The 19471-nt window shown below is 36.4% G+C and overlaps 1 protein-coding gene and 1 long non-coding RNA gene across 5 annotated transcripts in view; one reads left to right on the top strand and one right to left on the bottom strand.

The window, feature by feature from the left end:
* MALRD1 (MAM and LDL receptor class A domain containing 1) overlaps window positions 1-19471 on the top strand; it is an 824069-nt gene that overhangs the window by 771973 nt on the left and 32625 nt on the right. For all 3 annotated transcript variants that reach the window (XM_058681758.1, XM_058681759.1, XM_058681757.1), the window contains 2 exons: window positions 13097-13176; window positions 13270-13366. In XM_058681758.1, coding sequence (XP_058537741.1) covers window positions 13097-13176; window positions 13270-13366 — 177 coding nt within the window. The remainder of the gene's footprint in view (window positions 1-13096; window positions 13177-13269; window positions 13367-19471) is intronic.
* Window positions 832-17591, bottom strand: LOC131483527 (uncharacterized). Of its 2 annotated transcripts, XR_009247756.1 has the most exons (4): window positions 15516-17591; window positions 14677-14775; window positions 2178-2271; window positions 832-1195 (listed from the first exon to the last, which is right to left on the bottom strand). It is a non-coding gene; the product is annotated as an uncharacterized LOC131483527 (long non-coding RNA). The 2 variants fall into 2 exon arrangements; XR_009247755.1 differs by having other exon boundaries at window positions 14677-17591.

The raw sequence follows: 19471 nt of genomic DNA, 5'->3' as shown, positions 1-19471 counted from the left end.
GCTTTCTGAATAAATTAACAACTGATTTTCTTCCCTTTTCTCAAACTTAACAATTAATTTTATTAAATTGGCTCTAATGACTCACTATGAAAATAACAGCCCTCCAAAGTAAATGTATCATGTCCAGCATTTATTTTCATTCTTCTTGACATTAAAACAAAAAAAGCATTCTAATTCAGATTGATGCATTTCAATCTTAACACAAGTATTACATAATGTTCACGGTCTTCATGGATCCTTTTGGATTATATGAGGTAAAAACCACAATTGCATTCATCCTTGTTTAGTCCTAAAATAGCCAGGAGATTACCTAGAAAGGATAATTCTGGTTCTTAACTGTCAAGCAAATAAGGTGAATCTCATTACCCCATTCTTTTAGGTACCTCAGTGGTGGCATTAGACAATCTGCAGCAGTCTCCACACCTACCCTACATTAATGGCCATCCAGCTCCGTATACATGTGTCTAGAATGCACACTCACAGTCTCTGGTTGGCATTCACAAAGCCACAGCCCACCAAGTTCTGTTCAATACCTCATGTACTTCCCCTACCCTATTTCTCCTCACAAGAACCTTTACCCCCAACAAGTCTAAGAACACCCAACATGCTAGTACTAAAGGGAAAATTTTTTGCATTCTCTCTTCAGGATTACAAATTTTCTTAATTTTCATTTATTCTGATACGGCTGATTTGCTAAGCAAAAATGAAGTTGATTATGATATCTTTTGCCACCAAGACTGCATGTGAAAAATAGTAGAGAAAAAGACTACCCTTTTCCTTTGAAAACACCTTAATGATTTTTAATAGACATTTATGGTTACCTTGGAGGAAAAGAATCCACCAAATTGTAGTTACAGCAGACAAAATGTTCTGTTTTCCCCTCCAGCTCACAGTCCCAAGGGGTGGATTGGGGGGAGTATATTAGTTTCATTGTTGTTGCTCAAAGGATGGATGGAACTTCAGTGTGCTATTCTCGTATCCCATTACTGCTGGCCTCACCGCTTCATTGCAAGGGTTGAGGACCTACCTACCCGTTTCAAGGATGTTTTTAAAGAGTCTAGGGTTTAGACAGCTGTAATTACTTTGAACACTGAATAACCTGTGGAAGAGGATTAGGATAAAAATAGATGAAAATGTTAAATATTCTTACCTGCCTCTTTCTGCAGCCCAACCATTATTTTTCTACTTTCTCCTCCTTTTCATCCATCCAATATATTGGGGTGAAGAGGGAAGGACAAGAATAAGAGAAAGATGGAACTAAAAATGTATATATAATATGCTAATTTCTGAAAATTACATGTCTATATGGGTTGTTTACATAGATACCTGACCTCAAAAAAGTCCACCAAGAATTGTTCAAAGTAAAAGCTATTTAAAGAGAGATGTAGATGTTTCTCTTACAATGGACATACACACACACACACACACACACCCATATATATACAATGCATGTGTGTGTTCTACAACAAAGTGAAAGAAGTGGAAGGAGGCACATCTGGCTGTTTATATTATATTACATCAGGAGGATGAAAGTGCATATGGGGATGATGAGTAATGTTTTAACATGTTTGTGCATAACTTCACTTAAGACTTGAAGCATGTATTATTTTTAATCTGAGAAGTATCAATTAACTGAGAAAAAAGTAATCATTTGAGAATCACTTGGGTGTCAAGATTATAATTTTTACTTCATTTATATTCACACTTATTGATTAGATTATACTTCATGATATAATTTTTAATTTCCAGTAATTTTTACTATTTCAAAATTAATTGAAACCTATCAATATTTACAGAAGATAAGCCCTGCTGAAAACATGCATAGAGATAATTTGTTTCAGGATGGCAGACAAGTGAGACTTTTCTGTAGTAGCGTACTCAATTTCCGGTAATATAATCATCTTCTTTGAAGGATTTTGTAGTGTAAGTGCCTAAATCAAAATTTCATTCATACTTTTTAAATTCAAAATTCCTTTGGCAAAGGTGACAAAATTCAGCATATTTTGAAACTAATTTTGAAACTAATTTTGACCCTTAAACTATATTCCTTCCCATTACTTTTCTCATATTAGCTGAGATGATTACATGACTTTGACCTAGACTTTAACAAAATTGATCTTTAGTAATAAATAAGTAAATAAACAAAAAAAAATTCAGTGATATATTTATGTACTTACTGAAAGGAAGATTATTTCCTGTTATTTTCATAGGTAAACTTTCAACTGAATCTGTTTTTATTTTTCCTTTTATCCATCACATTTATACCTGTTTCTGAAAAAGAATTAACATCAAAATTTTTTCAGTATAAACTCCTCAAAGAAACATCAAAGAAGAGGCCATGCAATATTCCCATTTGTTCACCAACAGGTTTTATATATATAAATCTATAAATACATATGCATAGCTAAATATAAAAGAGATATAGATAGGTAGGAGGTGCACAGGGAGGATACGTAGTACTTCCCCATATGGTTTGTATTTTCTCCCTTTTTTTTTATTCCCAGTACAGTGAATGTATACTGTTATATTAGTTTCAGTTGTACAATAGAGTGATTCAACAATTCTATACATTATTCGGTGCCTATCATGATAAGGGCACAAATAATTCCCTTCACCAATTTCTGTATCCTTCCCACACACTTCCCTCTAGTAAACAACCACCAGTTGCTTCTCCTCATTTAAGAGTCTGTTTTTGTCTTTTTCCTTTATTCCTTTGTTTTTCAAATGCCACATGAATGCAATCATATGATATTTTTCTTCCTCTGTCTTATTTCAGTTAGCATTATTCCCTCGAGGTACATACAGGTTGTTGCAAATGGCAAGATTTCATTCTTTCTTAAGGCTGAGTAATGTTCCTGTGTGTGCGTATGTATCTTGTTCATCCATTCATCTATGGATGGACAATTGGGTTGTTTCCATAATTTGGCTATTGTAAATAATGCTACAGTAAACATAGGGTTGCCTATATCTTTTCAAATTAGTGTTTTCATATTCTTTGGGTAAATAATCAGTAGTAAGATTATTGGATCCTATGGTAATTCTATTTTTAATTTTTTGAAGAAACGCCATACTGTTTTTCATAGTGGTTGAACCAATCTGCATTCCCATCAACAGTGCACAGGAGTTCCTTTTTCTCCACATCCTTGCCAACTATTTCTTGTATTTTTTTTTTTTTATTTTAGCCATTCTGACAAGTGTGAGGTGATACCTCATTGTGGTTTTCATTTGCATTTCCCTGATGATTAGTGATGCTATGTATATTTTCATGTGTCCATGGACTGCCTGTATGTCTTTTTTGAAGAAATGTCTGTTAATGTCTTCTCCCCACCTTTAAACTGGATTATTGTGTTTTTGGTGTTGAGTTGTAGAAGTTATTTATATATTTTGGATACTAACCTTTTATCAGATAGATCATTTGTAAATTTCATCTTCCATTCAGTAGGTTGTCTTTTTGTTTCATTGGGTTTCCTTTGCTTTATAGAAGCTTTTTATTTTAATGTAATCCCAGTAGCTTATTTTTGGTTTTGTTTCCCTTGCCTGCACTTTACCTAGAAAAGACTCAATGACCAATGTGAAAGAAATCACTGTCATTGTTTTCTTTATGAATCTTATGATTTCAAGTCTAAAATTTAGGTCCTTAATCTATTTTGACTTTATTTTTGTGTATGCTATAAGAAAGTGGTCCAGTTTTCCTAGCATCATTTGTTGAAAGACTTCTTTTTCCCATTACATATTACTGCCTCCTTTGTTAGACATTAATTCACCATATAACTGTGGGTTTATTTCTGGGCTCTCTATTCTGTTACACTGATCTATGTATCTGTTTTTGTGGCAGTAACATACTGTTTAGATTACTACACCTTTGTAGTATATCTTGAAATTTGTAATTGTGATACCTCCAGGTTTTTTGTTTGTTTGTTTTTTCTTTCTCAAGGTCACTCTATTTAGGGTCTTTTGTGGTTCAACACAAATTTTAGGATTGTTTGTCCTAGTTGTGTGAAAAATGATGTTGGTATTTTCAGAGGGATTGCATTAAATCTGTATATTGCTTTGGGTAGAATGGACACTTGAACATTTGTTCTCCCAATCCATGATCATGGAATAGCATTCCACTTGTTTGTGTCATCTTCAATTTCTTTCATCAAAGTTTTAATAGCTTGCAACGTTCAGGTGGCACCTGACTGGCTCAGGTGGTAGAGTATGTGACTCTTGATCTCAAGGTTGTAAGTTCAAGCCCCATGTTTGGTGTAGAGGTTACTTATGAACAAGCAAACAACAACAAAAACAAAGTACAAATATTTCACCTCATTAGTTAAGTTTCTTTCTAGGTATTTTATTATTTTTGGTGTAATTGTAAATGGGATTGTATTCTTAATTTCTCTTTGCTACTTCATTATTAGTGTGTAGAAATGCAACAGATTACTGCTTATTGGTTTTGTATCCAATGACCTTACAGAATTCAGTTATCAGTTCTAGGGGTTTTTTTTTTGGTTTTTTTTTTTTTTTTTGGTTTTTTTTGGGTGGAATCTTCAGGACTTTCTGTGGATACTATCATGTCATCTGAAAATAGTGAAAGTTTTAATTCTTCCTTACCAATATGAATGCCTTTTATTTCTTTTTCTTATCTGATTGCTGGGCTTGGACTTCCACTACCATGTTGTATAAAACTGATGATGTGTTTTGTTCCTGATCCTAGGAGAAAAGCTCTGGTTTTCACCACTGAGTATAATGTTAGCTGTGGGTGTTTTTACATATGATCTTTATTATGTTATGTTCAGATATATTCCCTCTAAATGTAGATGGTTGAGCGCTTTTATCATGAATGTTGTACTTGGTCAAATGATTTTTCTGCCTCTGTTGAGATGCGCATATGGTTTTTAACCATTCTCTTGCTGATGTGATGTATCACATTGATTGGTGAATAATGAATCATCCTTGCATCCCAAAAATAAATCCCATTTGATTGTGGTGAATGATTTTTTTAATGTATTGTTGGATTCACTTTGGAAGTATTTTGTTGAGGATTTTTGCATCTTTGTTTATCAGAAATGTGGACCTGTAGATCTGTGTCTTTATAGTGTCTTTATCTGATATCAGGGTAATACTGGCCTTATAGAATTAACTTGAAAGGTTTCCTTCCTCTTCTATTTTTGAAATAGTTTTAGAAGAATAGGTATTAACTTTACTTTAAATGTTTGACAGAATTTACCTTTGAAGCCATCTGGTCTTGGACTATCCTGATTCATTTTGGGGAGGTTATTTGTTTCTAGGAATTCATCTGTTCCTTCTATGTAGACCAATTTGTTGGCAAATAATTTTTCATAACAAATATTCTTATAATCTTTAGTGCTTCCGTCATATTGGTTAATTTTCCTCTTTCATTTCTGATATTGCTTGAGTTCTCCCTCTCTTTTTGATTAGATTGGCTAATAATGGTTTATCAATTTTATTGATCTTTTTGACAAATCAGCTGCTGGTTTCATTGATCTGTTCTATTATTTTTGTTTGTTTTTTAGTTTCTATTTTTTTAAAATTCTGTTGTAATCTTTGTTATTTCCTTCCTTCTACTAGTTGTGTGTTTTCTTTGTTCTTTTTCTAGATCTATTAGAAATAAGGTTAGGTTGTTTATTTGAGAGTCTTTTTGCTTCTTGAGGTAGGCCTTTCTCTGAAAACAACTTTTGCTATGCCCCAAAGATTTTGGACCACTGTGTTTCATTTTCATTTGTCTCCATGTATTTTTTTAATGTCCTCTTTGCCCTTTTGGTTTACCCATTAATTGTTTAGTAGTATGTTATTTAAACCCCATGTATTTGTGTTCTTTTCAGATTTTCTTCTTGGTGTCCATTTCTACTTTAATATTGTTGTGGTCCAAATTTCACATGGTGTGACTTCAATTTCTTGAATTTGTTGAGACTTGTTTTGTGGCTTAACATGGGATCTATTCTGGAAATGTGCCCTTGAAAGAATGTGTTTTCTTCTGTTTTAAGATGGGATGTTCTGAGTATATTTGTTAGATCCATCTAGTCCAGTGTGTCATTAAAAGCTACCATTTCCTTGCTGATTTTCTGTCTGGATGATCTGTCCATTGATACAAGTGGGGTTTTAAAGTGCCTTATTATTATTGTACTATTGATTACTTCCTTTGTGTTAATAGCTGCTTTAAATATATGGGTGCTTTCATGTTGGGTGCATAAATATTTACAATCATTATATCTTCTTGTTGGATTTTTCCCTTTACATACTATCCTTTTTTGTCTTTTGTTGCAGTCTTTATTTTATAGTCAATTTTCTCTGATACAAGTATTGCTATCCCAGATTTCTTTTCACTCACATTTTGCATGACAAAAGCTTTCCCATTCCTTCACTTTTAATGTGCATGCATCTTTAGGTCTGAATTGAGTATCTTGTATGCAGCATATAGATGGGTCTTGCTTTTTTATCCATTCTGTCAAACTTGGGTGTTTTGATTGGAGCATTTAGTCCATTTACATTCAAAGTAATTATTGATAGGTACTTATTACCCTTCTGTTACTTGTTTTATGGTTGTTTTATAGTTCTTCCTCTGTTCCTTCTCTTGCTATCTTCTCTCATGCTTTGCTGGCTTTCTTTAGTTGTTTGTTTGGATTCCTTTATCTTTACTCATGTATCTATAACCAGTTTTTGATTTGTGTTTACCAACAGGTGTATATATAACACTGATGCATATAGCAGACTGTATTCAGTTGATGGTCACTTTAGGTTTGAACCCATTGTAAAAGCACTAACTTTTTACTCATCTCCTCCACACATTTTAGGTATATGGTGTCATTCATGCTTTACATTCTTTCATTTTGTGAATCCATTGATGGATTTTTATTAATATACTTAATTTTATTGCTTTTGTGCTTTCTACTTTTCTAACTGCTGCTTATGGTCTTTCTTTTCAACTCAAAGAGTCCAAATTTAATATATCTTGTAAAACTGGTTTAGTGTTGATGAACTCCTTTAACTTTTGTTTGTCTGGAAAACTCTTCATCTACTCTGCATGATAGCCCTGATGGTTAAAGTATTCTTGGTTTTAGGAGTTTTTTTTTTTTTTTTCCTTTCAGCACTTTGAATATGCCACGTCCCTTCTGGCCTGCAAAATTTCTGCTAAAAAGTCATCTGATAGCTTATGGGGTTTCCTTTGTAGGTACCTATTTTCTTTTCTCTTGCTGCTTTTAGAATTTTCTTTATCACTACTTTTGCCAGTTTATTATGTATCTTGATGTGAAGCTCCTTGGGTTGATTTTGTTGCAGGTTCTCTGTGCCTACTAGATCTGGTTTTCTGTTTCCTTCCCCAGATTAGGGAAGTTTTCAGCTATTACTTATTTATATAGATGTTCTTCTCCCTTTTCTCTTTTTCTTCTAGGATCTCAATGATGTGAATAGTATTACACGTGATGGTGTCGCTGAGTTCTCTTAATCTATCTCACTTTTTTTCTCTTGTTCAGCTTCATTGCTTTCTATTACTCTGTCTTCCAGGTCGCTAATCCATTATTTTGCTTCCACTAGTCCACAATTTATTCTCTTAGGTGTATTTTTAATTTCACATATTAATTCATCTCTCATGGGTTCTTTTATGTTTTCTATCCCTTTGCTGAAGGTGGCACTGAGATTCTCTACTCTTTCCTCAAGTTTAGTATCTTTATGGCCATTATTCTGAATTCTTTATGAGGCATATTATCTCCATTTCGTTTAGCTCTTGTGCTGAGATTTTGTTCAGTTCTTTCATATGGGACATATTTCTCTCATTTTGTCTAACTCACTTTGAGTCTGTTTCTATGTGTTAGAAAATTCAGATACATCTCCTTCTCTTGAAAGTACTGGCTTTATTAAAAAGATCAGTCTGGGCATTTGCCAGAGCTGTGGTATCACCCTGGTGCTGTCCCCACAGCAGCTTTCATTGGTGGGCAGAGCCTGAATCCAGAGCAGATGTCTGCCCCCAGCCTACGGCTGTGACCACAAAACTGGTATGTTTTGTTTTCTTTTTCCCTCCCCACAGTGCAGGACTTTAAAGTGGTGCTGGTACCTGTCTATGCTGCTTGCACAGTGCACGCTTTGGTACAGCTTTGGATGGACTCCAGTCAAGTGCATGTTGAAAGGGGCAGGTCCACAGGAGAACACAGTGGGAAGGCAGGGACATCAGTGTTAGCAAGGTTTGTACAAGTTGGCTGTAGGAGGAGACCTGAAGTTGCTTTGGAAACTCCTGCCAGCACCAGTTTGGAGGGAGGAGGTGGGTACAGAGAAAAATGCAGGGACAAGGTGAGTGGTATTAGCAAGGTTAGCTCTGGTCAGCTGTGGGAGGGGACCTGTGGCTGCTTTGGAAAACTGCTGAGTGGGTGGGGGTAGAGCCACTAACTAGGTTGTGAGTGCTCAAGCTGTGCTGGTTCATGGAGGTATCACTGTTATCTAGGCAGGGGATGGTACAAGGAAATGGTGCCACCAGTTCTTTTGTTTTTGGAGTAGTCTCCCAGATCCCTGTCCCTCCAGCAAATGTTCTGAGATTAGTAAACAAATCTCCTTACCATATACCCCAGTGTTTTTCAAACTGCTGCTTCTATGTTGTATCTCAGAGAGGTTGTTATGCCGTCCCTTTAAGGGCAGGGACTGAGTTTCCTATAGCCCTCTGGCTCTCCCAAAGCCAAACCCACTAATTTATTTACTTATTTTAAATTTATTTACTTTGGAGAGAAAGTGTGAGTGAGGTGGGGCGGGGGGGGGGGGGGCGGAGAGGGAATCCCAAGCAGGCTCTGCACTGTCACGCAGAGCCCGATGTGGCACTTGATCTCACAAACTATAACATCATGACCTGAGCCAAAATCAAGACTTAGACACTTAACCAATTGAGCCATCCAGGTACCCCAAAACAAAATGATTTTTAAAGTTTCAGATGTCGAGTCCCAGTGATTGTTAAAAAAACTCATGAAGTTAAGCCTATCTAGTTTTCAAAGCCAAATTTTAAATGGATTCCTCTTCCCAGTGAAGGTCCCCTGTCTGGGTGTCCGTTGTGTTCCTCTCCCCTCTCCACACCTGCATCCGTCCCTCCCACATACATTCATGGATCAGTTTGGCTTCCAACCTGATCTCTGCCCTTCCTACCCTCTTCAAAATGACCTTTTGAAGGTCTCTACGCTTAGCTGTGGAGAGTCTGTTCTGACAGTCTTTGGGTCATTCTCTGGGTTATTTACATTGATATGGTTGTTACCTACACATATCTGTGGGATGAAGTGAGCTTAGGATCTTCCTACTCTGCCATCTTACCCAGAAGTCTCTCCAGTATTTTTTTAAACTGGCATTCCAAGGTACTTCCCACTGGAATTTATCTTAATAGACACATTCAAGCAGACACCTGTCAGATGTATCATTTGCAAATTTCTTCTCCCACTCAGTAACTTGCCCTTTTGTTGATGGTTTCCTTTGCTGAGCAAAAGCTTTTTAATTTTGGTATAGTCCCAATAGTTTAATTTTGCTTTTGTTTCCCTTGCCTGAGGAGATTTATCCAGAAGAATGTTGCTAAGGTCAATGCAAAGAAATTATTGCTTATGTTTTCCTCAAGGAGTTTTATGGTTTCAGGTCTCACATCTAGGTCTTCAATCCATTTTGAGTTTATTTTTGTGTATGGTGTAAGAAAGTGTTCAATTTCATTCTTTTGCTTTTAACTGTTCAGTTTTCCCAGCACCATTTATTGAAGAGACTGTCTTTTCCGCATGTATATTCTTGCCTCCTTTTTCAAAGACTTCTTGACCACATAAGCATGGGTTTATTTCTGGGCTGTCTATTCTTTTCCATTCATCTATGTATTTTTGTGCCAGTACCATACTGTTTTGATTACTACTTCTTTGTAGTACATCTTGAATTCTGGGATTGTGATACCTGCAGCATTGTTCTTTTTTAAGACTGCTTTGGACAGTCAGGGTCTCTTGTGGTTTCATATATATTTTAGTATTATTCTAGTTCTGTGAAGGAAAAATGGCATTCTAATGGACTTCCTTGAATCAGTAAGCTTTCTATATTGAAAGAAGCTACTGCTTTTGTGAAGGAATTGCCATTAAGCCTTCAAATTCTAGGGGTGCCTGGGTGGCTCAGTTGGTTAAGTGTCCAACTCTTGGTATTGGCCCAGGTCATAATCTCATGGTTCATGGGTTTGAGCCCCATATCTAGCTCTGTGCTGACAGCAAGGAGCCTGCTCAGGATCCTCTGCCTCCCTCTCTCTTTTACCCTCCCCAGCTTGCTCTCTCTCCAAATAAATAAACATTAAAAAGCATTCAAATTTTCAAATTCAAAAAGATTGAGGGAAAATACAATAACTGTGTACTGAAGAAGCATTGCTTGTAACACACAGCTTTAAAGCACAGAACATTCAAAAGCTACTTTTTAATCCTGTTTTGTGGCATGTACCATGAACTTGGCAGAAAATTCAACCAAACATAAATACAAATAATCATTTCTATTCTGATATTTTTGGGAAAAAATGAGTATGTAAGTTTTCACACTTCCATGCAAACACATTTATACCAGAAAAAAAAATGACATACTTACTGCTTAAGAATAAACCTTATTTCCCTTTGATGTACAAACTAATCCCATTTCTGAACATTCAGAAAGCCACCCATAAAAGAAATACTCCCAGTGTTCTAGGTTTCATTATGACATCCCTAAATAAAGCAAAGTTAATTAAATCCTAGTAGTAGGATAGGTATATCCAATGAGATTATTTACCTGATTTCAAATCTATGTACTTGGAGGATCATCCTGATTTTTGGGATAAATGTTCTCTCTGATATGTAAATCTTCAATTTGAATATTCCCATCAGTATTGGAAAACAGAAATCCATTCGCTACTGAAAAGAGTGCTAGCTTTAAGGTTTGAGACAAATGATCAATAAAGTAGTATTGGATTGGACACTGGTAAAAATCAAGTAACTTTTTTTTGTTTTTAATTTACATCCAAGTTAGCATATAGTACAACAATGATTTCAGGACTAGATTCCTTAATTCCCCTTACCCATTTAGTCCATCCCCCTCCCTCAGCCCCTCCAGCAACCCTGTGTTTGTTCTCCATATTTAAGAGTCTTTTACCCAAAACCAAGAGCACACTATATACACTGTATGTTAGACAACTTGACAATAAATTATATTAAAAAGAAAATTGTTGTAAAAATTAAACAAACAAACAAAAAAAGAGTCTTTTATATTTTGTGCCCTTCCCTGTTCTTATATTATTTTTACTTCCCTTATGTTCATCTGTTTTGTATCTTAAGGTCCTCATATGAGTGAAGTCATATGATATTTGTCTTTCTCTGGCTAATTTCACTTAGCATAATACCCTCCAGTTCCATCCGTGTAGCTGCAAATGGCAAGATTTCATTCTTTTTGATTGCCGAGTAATACTCCATTCTTTATATATACCACATCTTCTTTATCCATTCATCTGCTGATGGACATTTGGGCTCTTTCCATACTTTGGCTGTTGTTGATAGTGCTGCTATAAACATTGGGGTGCATGTGCCCCTTCAAAACAGCACACCTGTATCACTTAAATACCTGGTAGTTCAATTGCTGGGTTGTAGGGTAGTTCTATTTTTAATTTTTTGAGGACCTTCCATACTGTTTTCCAGAGTGGCTGCACCAGTTTGCATTCCCACCAGCAGTGCAAAAGAGATCCTCTTTCTCCACATCCTCACCAACATCTGTCATTGCCTGAGTTGTTAATTTTAGCCATTTTCACTGGAGTAAATGGTATCTCATTGTGGTTTTACTTTGTATTTCCCTATGATGAGTGATGTTGAGCATCTTTTCATGTGTCTGTTTGCCATTTGGATGTTTTCTTTGGAAGTGTCTATTCATTCTTTTGCCCATTTCTTCACTGGATTATTTTTGTTTTGGGTGTTGAGTTTGATAAGTTCTTTATAGATTTTGGATACTAACCCTTTATCTGATATGTCGTTTGCAAATATCTTCTCCCATTCTGTCACTTGCCTTTTTGTTTTCCTGATTGTTTCCTTCGCTGTGCAGAAGCTTTTTATTTTGATGAAGTCCCAATAGGTCATTTTTGCTTTGGTTTCTCTTGCCTCTGGAGACATGTTGAGTAAGAAGTTGCTGTGGCTGAATCAAAGCGGTTTTGCCTGATTTCTCCTCTAGAATTTTTATGGCATCTTGTCTATGTTTAGGTCTTTCATCCATTTTGAGTTTATTTTTGTGTATGGTGTAAGAAAGTGGTTCAGGTTCATTTTTCTGCATATCACTGTCCAGTTTTCCCAGCACCATTTGCTGAAGAGACTGTCTTTATTCCATTGGATATTCTTTCCTGCTTTGTCAAAGATTAGTTGGCCATACGTTTATGGGTCCATTTCTTGGATCTCTATTCTGTTCCACTGATCTGAGTGTCTGTTTTTGTGTCAGTACCATACTGTCTTGATGATTACAGCTTTGTAATACATCTTCAAGTCCGGGATTGTGATGCCTCCAGCTTCGGTTTTCTTTTTTGGGATTGCTTTAGCTATTCAGGTTCTTTTCTGGTTCCATACAAATTTTAGGGCTGTTTATGCTAGCTCCGTGAAGAATGATGGTGTTATTTTGATAGGGATTGCAAAAATCAAGTCACACTTTTGAAAACAACAAAGGAGAATGTGAAAGCTGAGCTCCTATCTTATAAATAAAATCAAGAAGGTGATAAATATATATTTTTAATTTATTGATTTATTTTGAGAGAGAGAGAGGCTCAGGTAGGCTCCATGCTGTCAGTGCAGAGCCTGATGTGGGGCTCAATTTCATGAACCGTGAGATCATGAACCATGAGATCATGACCTGAACTGAGATCGAGCCAGATGCTTAACTGACTGAGCCACCCAGCTACCCCAAGAAGGTAATAAATAGTTTTATGAAAGTCATCTTACACAATTATGAAAACAGAAAAATTTTGCTTTTGCTTTGGTTTAATATTTTTGGTTTCTTATCAAAGTTACCCATACTCCCTTGTACGATTATTGACATTCATCATTTTATTCCATGATAGTACTGCTAAACTATGTTTCCACTTATTTTTTTTTAACTTAAGTTTTTATCTTATTTTCAGTTGTGGACAAGGATGGAAAGGAAATCGATGCCACATCAAGGTTAACCCTTCTCCTGCAGATTTCATATACCCTCAGAATAGTAGGTGACATTGTGACTAAATATTTCCTTGAATTTGGAATTTGTAATGGTTTTCACTACATATTTATCTTTTTAATTGGTTTGAAATTCCAGACATATGGACTTTCCTGGGCATTGGATCAGCTTTCTTGATGATTCATATTACAGTTGCAGTCTTGTGTTTTCTTGCAAACAGAAAAGGTCCAGTCAGGTAAGCCTTTGATTACTGAGTAAAAGGTACTGTGGTAAAACAATTTTCTGAAACATTTCATTTGCTATATTTTTCTTTTACTCCATTTTATATGCAGGTAACTTTGTGTTTCTATACTTTATGGATTTTTTTCTTCCTGGGCATAATGTAGGAGCTCCTTAATAATAATCATTCTTTTTTCAGTAAAAAGCCTTAAGTTTACTTTTCACATTATGTTAAAAGCAGTTTTGATAATGACATGAAAGGGAAAGTGGCATTCTGCACAGATTAAAAGACATGAGTGTCCCACTTGCTGGTGATGCCTGGGGAACTGCACAACAGATATTTTCTTGGCTCTCCCAGTGAACTCTTAACATCAGTGTTTCAGGCTAAGACTCCCATGGTCCAAGTAATATACAGAACAGAGACCAATAGCTGCCGCACCTAAAGGAACTAATGCAAAACCAAGAAGGCCCCAATTGGAAGGAGAGCCTGGGAAGATAGCAGAGAAAGAGGATCCTAAGTCTACCTCCTCCCATGGATATACTTACATAATAGCCACATCAGTACAACTAACTCAGAAAATGACCCAAAGAATGGCAGAAGAGGCCCCATGCAGTTAATTCTAGAGCAGAGGCCACATTAAAAATGGCAGAAAGGACAGAAAACAGTCAGGAACCAAACTCCCGCAAGATTAACCACAAACAGGAGGGATACCACAATCACAAAGCAGGTAGATGAACAGACCTCACAATAGGCACCCCAGACATGGTGGTCCTGCACTGGAAAGACAAGCCCCCATAATATTTGACTTTGAAAACCAGTGGGGCTTAACTATTGGCGTTTTTATAACCAGCAGAGCTTAAAATTGGGTGCTTTAAAAATCAGCAGGCTCTACTCTGGAAAAGCTAGAGGACAGTATGAAACTGAGTCCACACCCTTAAAGACAGAGTATAACAAACAACCCTCCAAAATATACAGCATAGAAACAGCAGTTTAAAAACTACCTGGGGTATGCATAAAGTAGGTATCTTTACTAATCTCAGAATGGATGTTGGAAGGGCAGGGATCATTAGGAGACTTATCCAAGAAAATAAGAGCCAGAAGGTGACATTTCTCCCCCCTCACATCTCAGACAACCAGACACCTTCAAGAATGAGTATGAACACTCTTTACCTAGCTTTCTAACACTACATACCCTGTCCCAGTGTCCTCCTATGGATATGCCTCATCATACCTGCACAACTGGGCAGGAGTCACTCCAAAGCAGCGACTGTCAAGTCTCATTCTACAAGTAGCCCTGCTAGGAACCGGTAACACTTTCCACTTACCTTGCTAACACCACACGCCCTGTGTTCTACTGAAGACTCACTCCATTCAACCTGCTCCACTGGGGTGGAGTCTCTCCATAGCTTCTGATGAATATCACCCTGCAAACAACACAACTGTGAACAGCACCACTCCGAAGTGACTCCTGCTCTGGGGAGAAGGGAAAATAACCACACACATCAATCCCACTGCAGCTCTAGCAGGGCACTGTGGGCAGATATCTAATCAGACTGCCAACACCACCCACCAACACAAACCTCACAGGGGACAGCACAAGGAAAAAGCCCTGTAGTTCAGGGTAACTGCAACCCTAAAAGATAGGGGGCAGAGATTTTGTCTCACTGAAGACCCCACTCACCAATGAAAAGCTCTCAGGGAACAATGCAGGGAGAGTGTCCTGCAATCTCATGATTCCACAGCCCCAGAAAATGGGCTGATGGCAGGCATTTGGTCTAACCCAAGTTAGTGTCCGGGACAGACTCAGATTAGCCTCTTAACAGCACAAGGATCAAATCCTACCCACAAAAGAGAAAGGGGGCCACTGCAGCCAAATGGACAGAAGGCAAATGAGGCTCAGCCACAACAGTGGGGCATATGCAATACACAGGTCACCTCTATAGTCACTGGCTCTGGTGAACAGGAGACAGTGCTGTACAAAGCGCCACAGGACCTCTTCTTCATCAGGCCCCAATTTCAAGTCAGAATATAACTGACTTTCCTATTACATAATAAGAAGTATAAAGACTTAGACAAAATGAGGAGACAGAAGAATAGATCACAAATGAGAGAAGAGGACAAAATGACAACAGAAGAGCTAAAGAAATGGAGATAAGCAATATACCTGATAGAGGTGGTCATAAAGATACTGGATGAGAGAACAGAGTGGAGGATCTCACTGACACCTTCAACAAAGAGACAGAAAACCTAAAATAAACAACCAATCAGAAATGAAGAACTAAATAACTGAAATTAAAATATGCTATAGGGAGGGGTGCGTGTGTGGCTCAGTCGGTTGAGTGTTGGACTCTTCGTTTCAGCTCAGGTCATGATCTCACAGTTCCTGGGATTGAGCCCCACGTTGTTGTCCATGCTGACATCACAGAGCCTGCTTGGGATTCTCTCTCTCTCTCTGCCCTCCCCCACTCACTCAGTCTCTCAAAATAAATAAACAAACATTTAAAACTACATATAGGAAATAAATAGTAAACTAAAGAGGAAGCAGAAGAATGGATCAGCAGCCTGGAGGACAGCAACCAGCTGAAAAGCAATAAGAAAAATAATAATAAAAATGGAGAATAGATTAAAGGAACTCAGGATCATTATCAAGTGTAATAACAATCACATTATAGGGATCTTAGAAGGAGAACAGAAAGAAAAGAGGGGAGAAAATGTATTTAAGGAAATAATAGCTGAAAACTTCCCTAATCTGGGGAAGGAAACAAATCCAAATCTAGGAGGTACAGAGAGACCCCAACAAAATCAACTCAAGGAGGTTCACACCAAGACATATAATAATTAGAATGGCAAAAAGTAGTGATAAAAAGTGAATCTTAAGAACAGCAAGAGAAAAGAAAACAGGCACCTACAAGAGAAACCCATCAGGCTGTCAGCTGATTTTTTTCATCAGAAACTTTGCAGGCCAGAAAGGAGGGAGATGGATCTATTCAGAGTGCTGAAAGGGAAAGAACCTGCAACCAAAAATATTCTACCCAGCAAGGCTATCATTCAAAATACAAAGAGAAACAAAGAGTTCACAGACACAAGTTAAAAATGTTCATCACCACTAAATCAGTCATACAAGAAATGTTAAAATGGACTGTGAGTAGAAAGAAAAGGCTATAAACAGAAGAAAATATGAAAAAAACCTGGCATAAGCAAATAAAAACAAGAAAAGTACCAGATTTGAGGCACCTGGCTGGCTCAGTGGGAAGAGCATATGACTCTTGATCTCAGGGTCATGAGTTTGAGCTCTGTATACACTGTGTGTAGAGATTAAATAAATTTAAAAATAAAGTGAAATAAAATAAGTACATGTACTAGATATGTACATATGATACAAATACAGAGATAAAACAGAAGAACAGTGAAATCAATTATATGTATAAACATCAGTTAAGGGATTCACAAATAAAAGGATATATAAAATATACACATAAAACTTGGAGCGAGGGTAAAAATCTGGTGCTTTTAGAATGGATCCCAATTTAAGCAACCACCAATCTAATGTAGACTGCTGTATGCATAAGACGTTATATATAACCAAATGGTAACCACAAATCACAAATCTATAGCAGATACACAAAAAAATAAAAAGGAAGACAAGTATATCATTAAAGGCCAGCACACCACAAGGGAAGAGAGCAAGCAAAGAAAGAAACAGGGAAGAACTACACAAACAACCATAAAACAAGTTACAAAATGTCAGTAAAGACATACCTATTGATAATTACTTTGAATGTAAATGGAATAATAACTCCAATCAAAAGACATAAGAGTGACTGGATTAAAAAGCAAGACCTATATACATGCTGCCTACAAGAGACTTACTTCAGACCTAAAGACACATGCAGATTGAAAGCAAAGGGATGTAAAAACATTTACCATGCAAATGCAAGCACTAAAAAAAATTGGGTAACTGTACCTGATATTAGATAAAATAGACCTTAAGCAACAACTGTAACAAGAGACAACAACATTAGCTAGTTAATGATAAAGGGAGTAATCCAACAAGAGAATAAAACAATTGTAAAAATGTACATACCCAGGGTGCCTGGTTGACTCATTCAGTTAAGCATCCTACTTCAGCTCAGGTCATGATCTCACAGTCCATGAGTTCAAGCCCTGCGTCAGGGCTCTGTGCTGACAACTCAGAGCCTGGAGCCTGCTTTGGATTCTATGTCTCCCTCTCTCTCTACCCGCCCCCGCCCCCCCCCGGCCCCTGCTCATGCTGTCTCTCTCTCAAAAATGAATGTTAAAATTTTTTTTTTAAATAATAAAAAATGTATGTACCCAACACAGAAGTACCTAATACATAAAGCAACTATTGAAAGATATTAAAGAAAAAAACTTACCATAATAAAATAATATTAGGGGACTTTAATACCCCATTTATATCAATGGATAGATCATCCAGACAGAAAATCAACATACAAACAGTGGCTTTGAATGACACATTGGGCTAGATGGATCTAATAAGTATATTCAGAACATTCTATCCCAAAACAAAAAAATAAATATTGTTTTCAAGGGCACATGGGACATTCTCCAGAACAGATCACATGTTAGGCCGCAAAATAAGTCCCAACAACTTCAAAAGAACTGAAATCATATCATGCCTCTTCTCTGACCACAATGGTATGAATGTATAAATCAATCACAAAAAAATCTGGAAAGAACACAAATACACGGAAGCTAAATAACATGCTACTAAACCAATAAATCAAATAAAAATCAACAAGTACATTGATACAAATGTAAATGAAAACCCAACAGGCCAAAATATTTTGGATGCAGCAAAAGCTGTTCTAAAAGGGAAGTTTATAGCAACAGAGGTCTACCTCAAGAATAAAAGTCTCAAATAAGCAACAACCTTACACCTAAAGAGCAAGAAAAACAAAGCCCAAAGCCAGTAGAAGGAATAAATTAATAAAGATGACAGCAGAACTAAGTGAAAGACCAAGAAAACAAGAGAACACATCAATTAAACCAGGTACTGTTTTTTGAAAAGATTAACAAAACTGATATACTTTGATCCAGACTCTGCCAATAGAGACAGGACTCAAATATATAAAAGCAAAATGAAGAGGAGAAATAACTGAAACCACAGAAATACAAAGAATTATAGCAATTATAAAAAATTATATGCCAACAAATTGGACACCTAGAAGAAATGGATAAATTCCTAGGAACATGTAACCTTCAAATCTGAATCAGGAAGAAATACAAAATTTGAACAGATCAATTACTACCAAATAAATTGATTCAATAATCAAAAAAAAAAAAAAAATTCCCAGCAAACAAAAGTCCAGGACCAGATGGCTTCAAAGGTGAATTCTACCAAACATTTAATGAAAAGTTAATACCTAGTCTTCTCAAAGTATTCCAAAAAATAGAAGATGAAAAAAAGATTTCTATTCATTGGACAAAGCCAGCATTACCCTCATAACAAGACCAGCTAAAGGCACTACAAAAAAACCAAACTACAGGCCAGTCTCTCTGATGACATAGGTTTAAAAATCCTCAACAAATATTAGCAAATCAAATCCAACAATACCTCTAAAAATGCATTTACCATGATCCAGTGGGATTTATTCCAGAGATAACTGTGGTTCAGTATTTACAAATCAATCAATATGATCTATCACATTAACATGAGAAAGAATAATAACCATAGGATTATCTCAATAAATGCAGAAAAACCATTTGACAAAGTATGACACTGACTCATGATAAACACTCAAGAAAATGGGTTTAGAGGAACATACCCCAACATAATAAAGGCCATATATGAAAAAAAAAAACCACAATTTACAACATACTCAATGGTGAAAAACTGAGAGCTTGTCCCATTAGATAAGGAATAAGACAAGGATGTCCACTCTCACCACTTTTATTCAATAGAGTACTGGAAATCCTAGCCATAGCAATCAGACAGGAAAAAGAAATAAAAGGCATCCAAATTTGTAATGAAGAAGTAAAAGGTTCAATATTTGCAGATGACAGGATACTATCTATAGAAAACCCTAAATACTCCACCAAAAACTAATAGAAGTGATAAATTAATTCAGTAAAGTTACA

Source organism: Neofelis nebulosa, chromosome 8 (genome assembly GCF_028018385.1).
Source record: "Neofelis nebulosa isolate mNeoNeb1 chromosome 8, mNeoNeb1.pri, whole genome shotgun sequence".
Lineage (NCBI taxonomy): Eukaryota > Metazoa > Chordata > Mammalia > Carnivora > Felidae > Neofelis > Neofelis nebulosa.
This window is presented reverse-complemented; position numbering and strand designations above follow the sequence as displayed.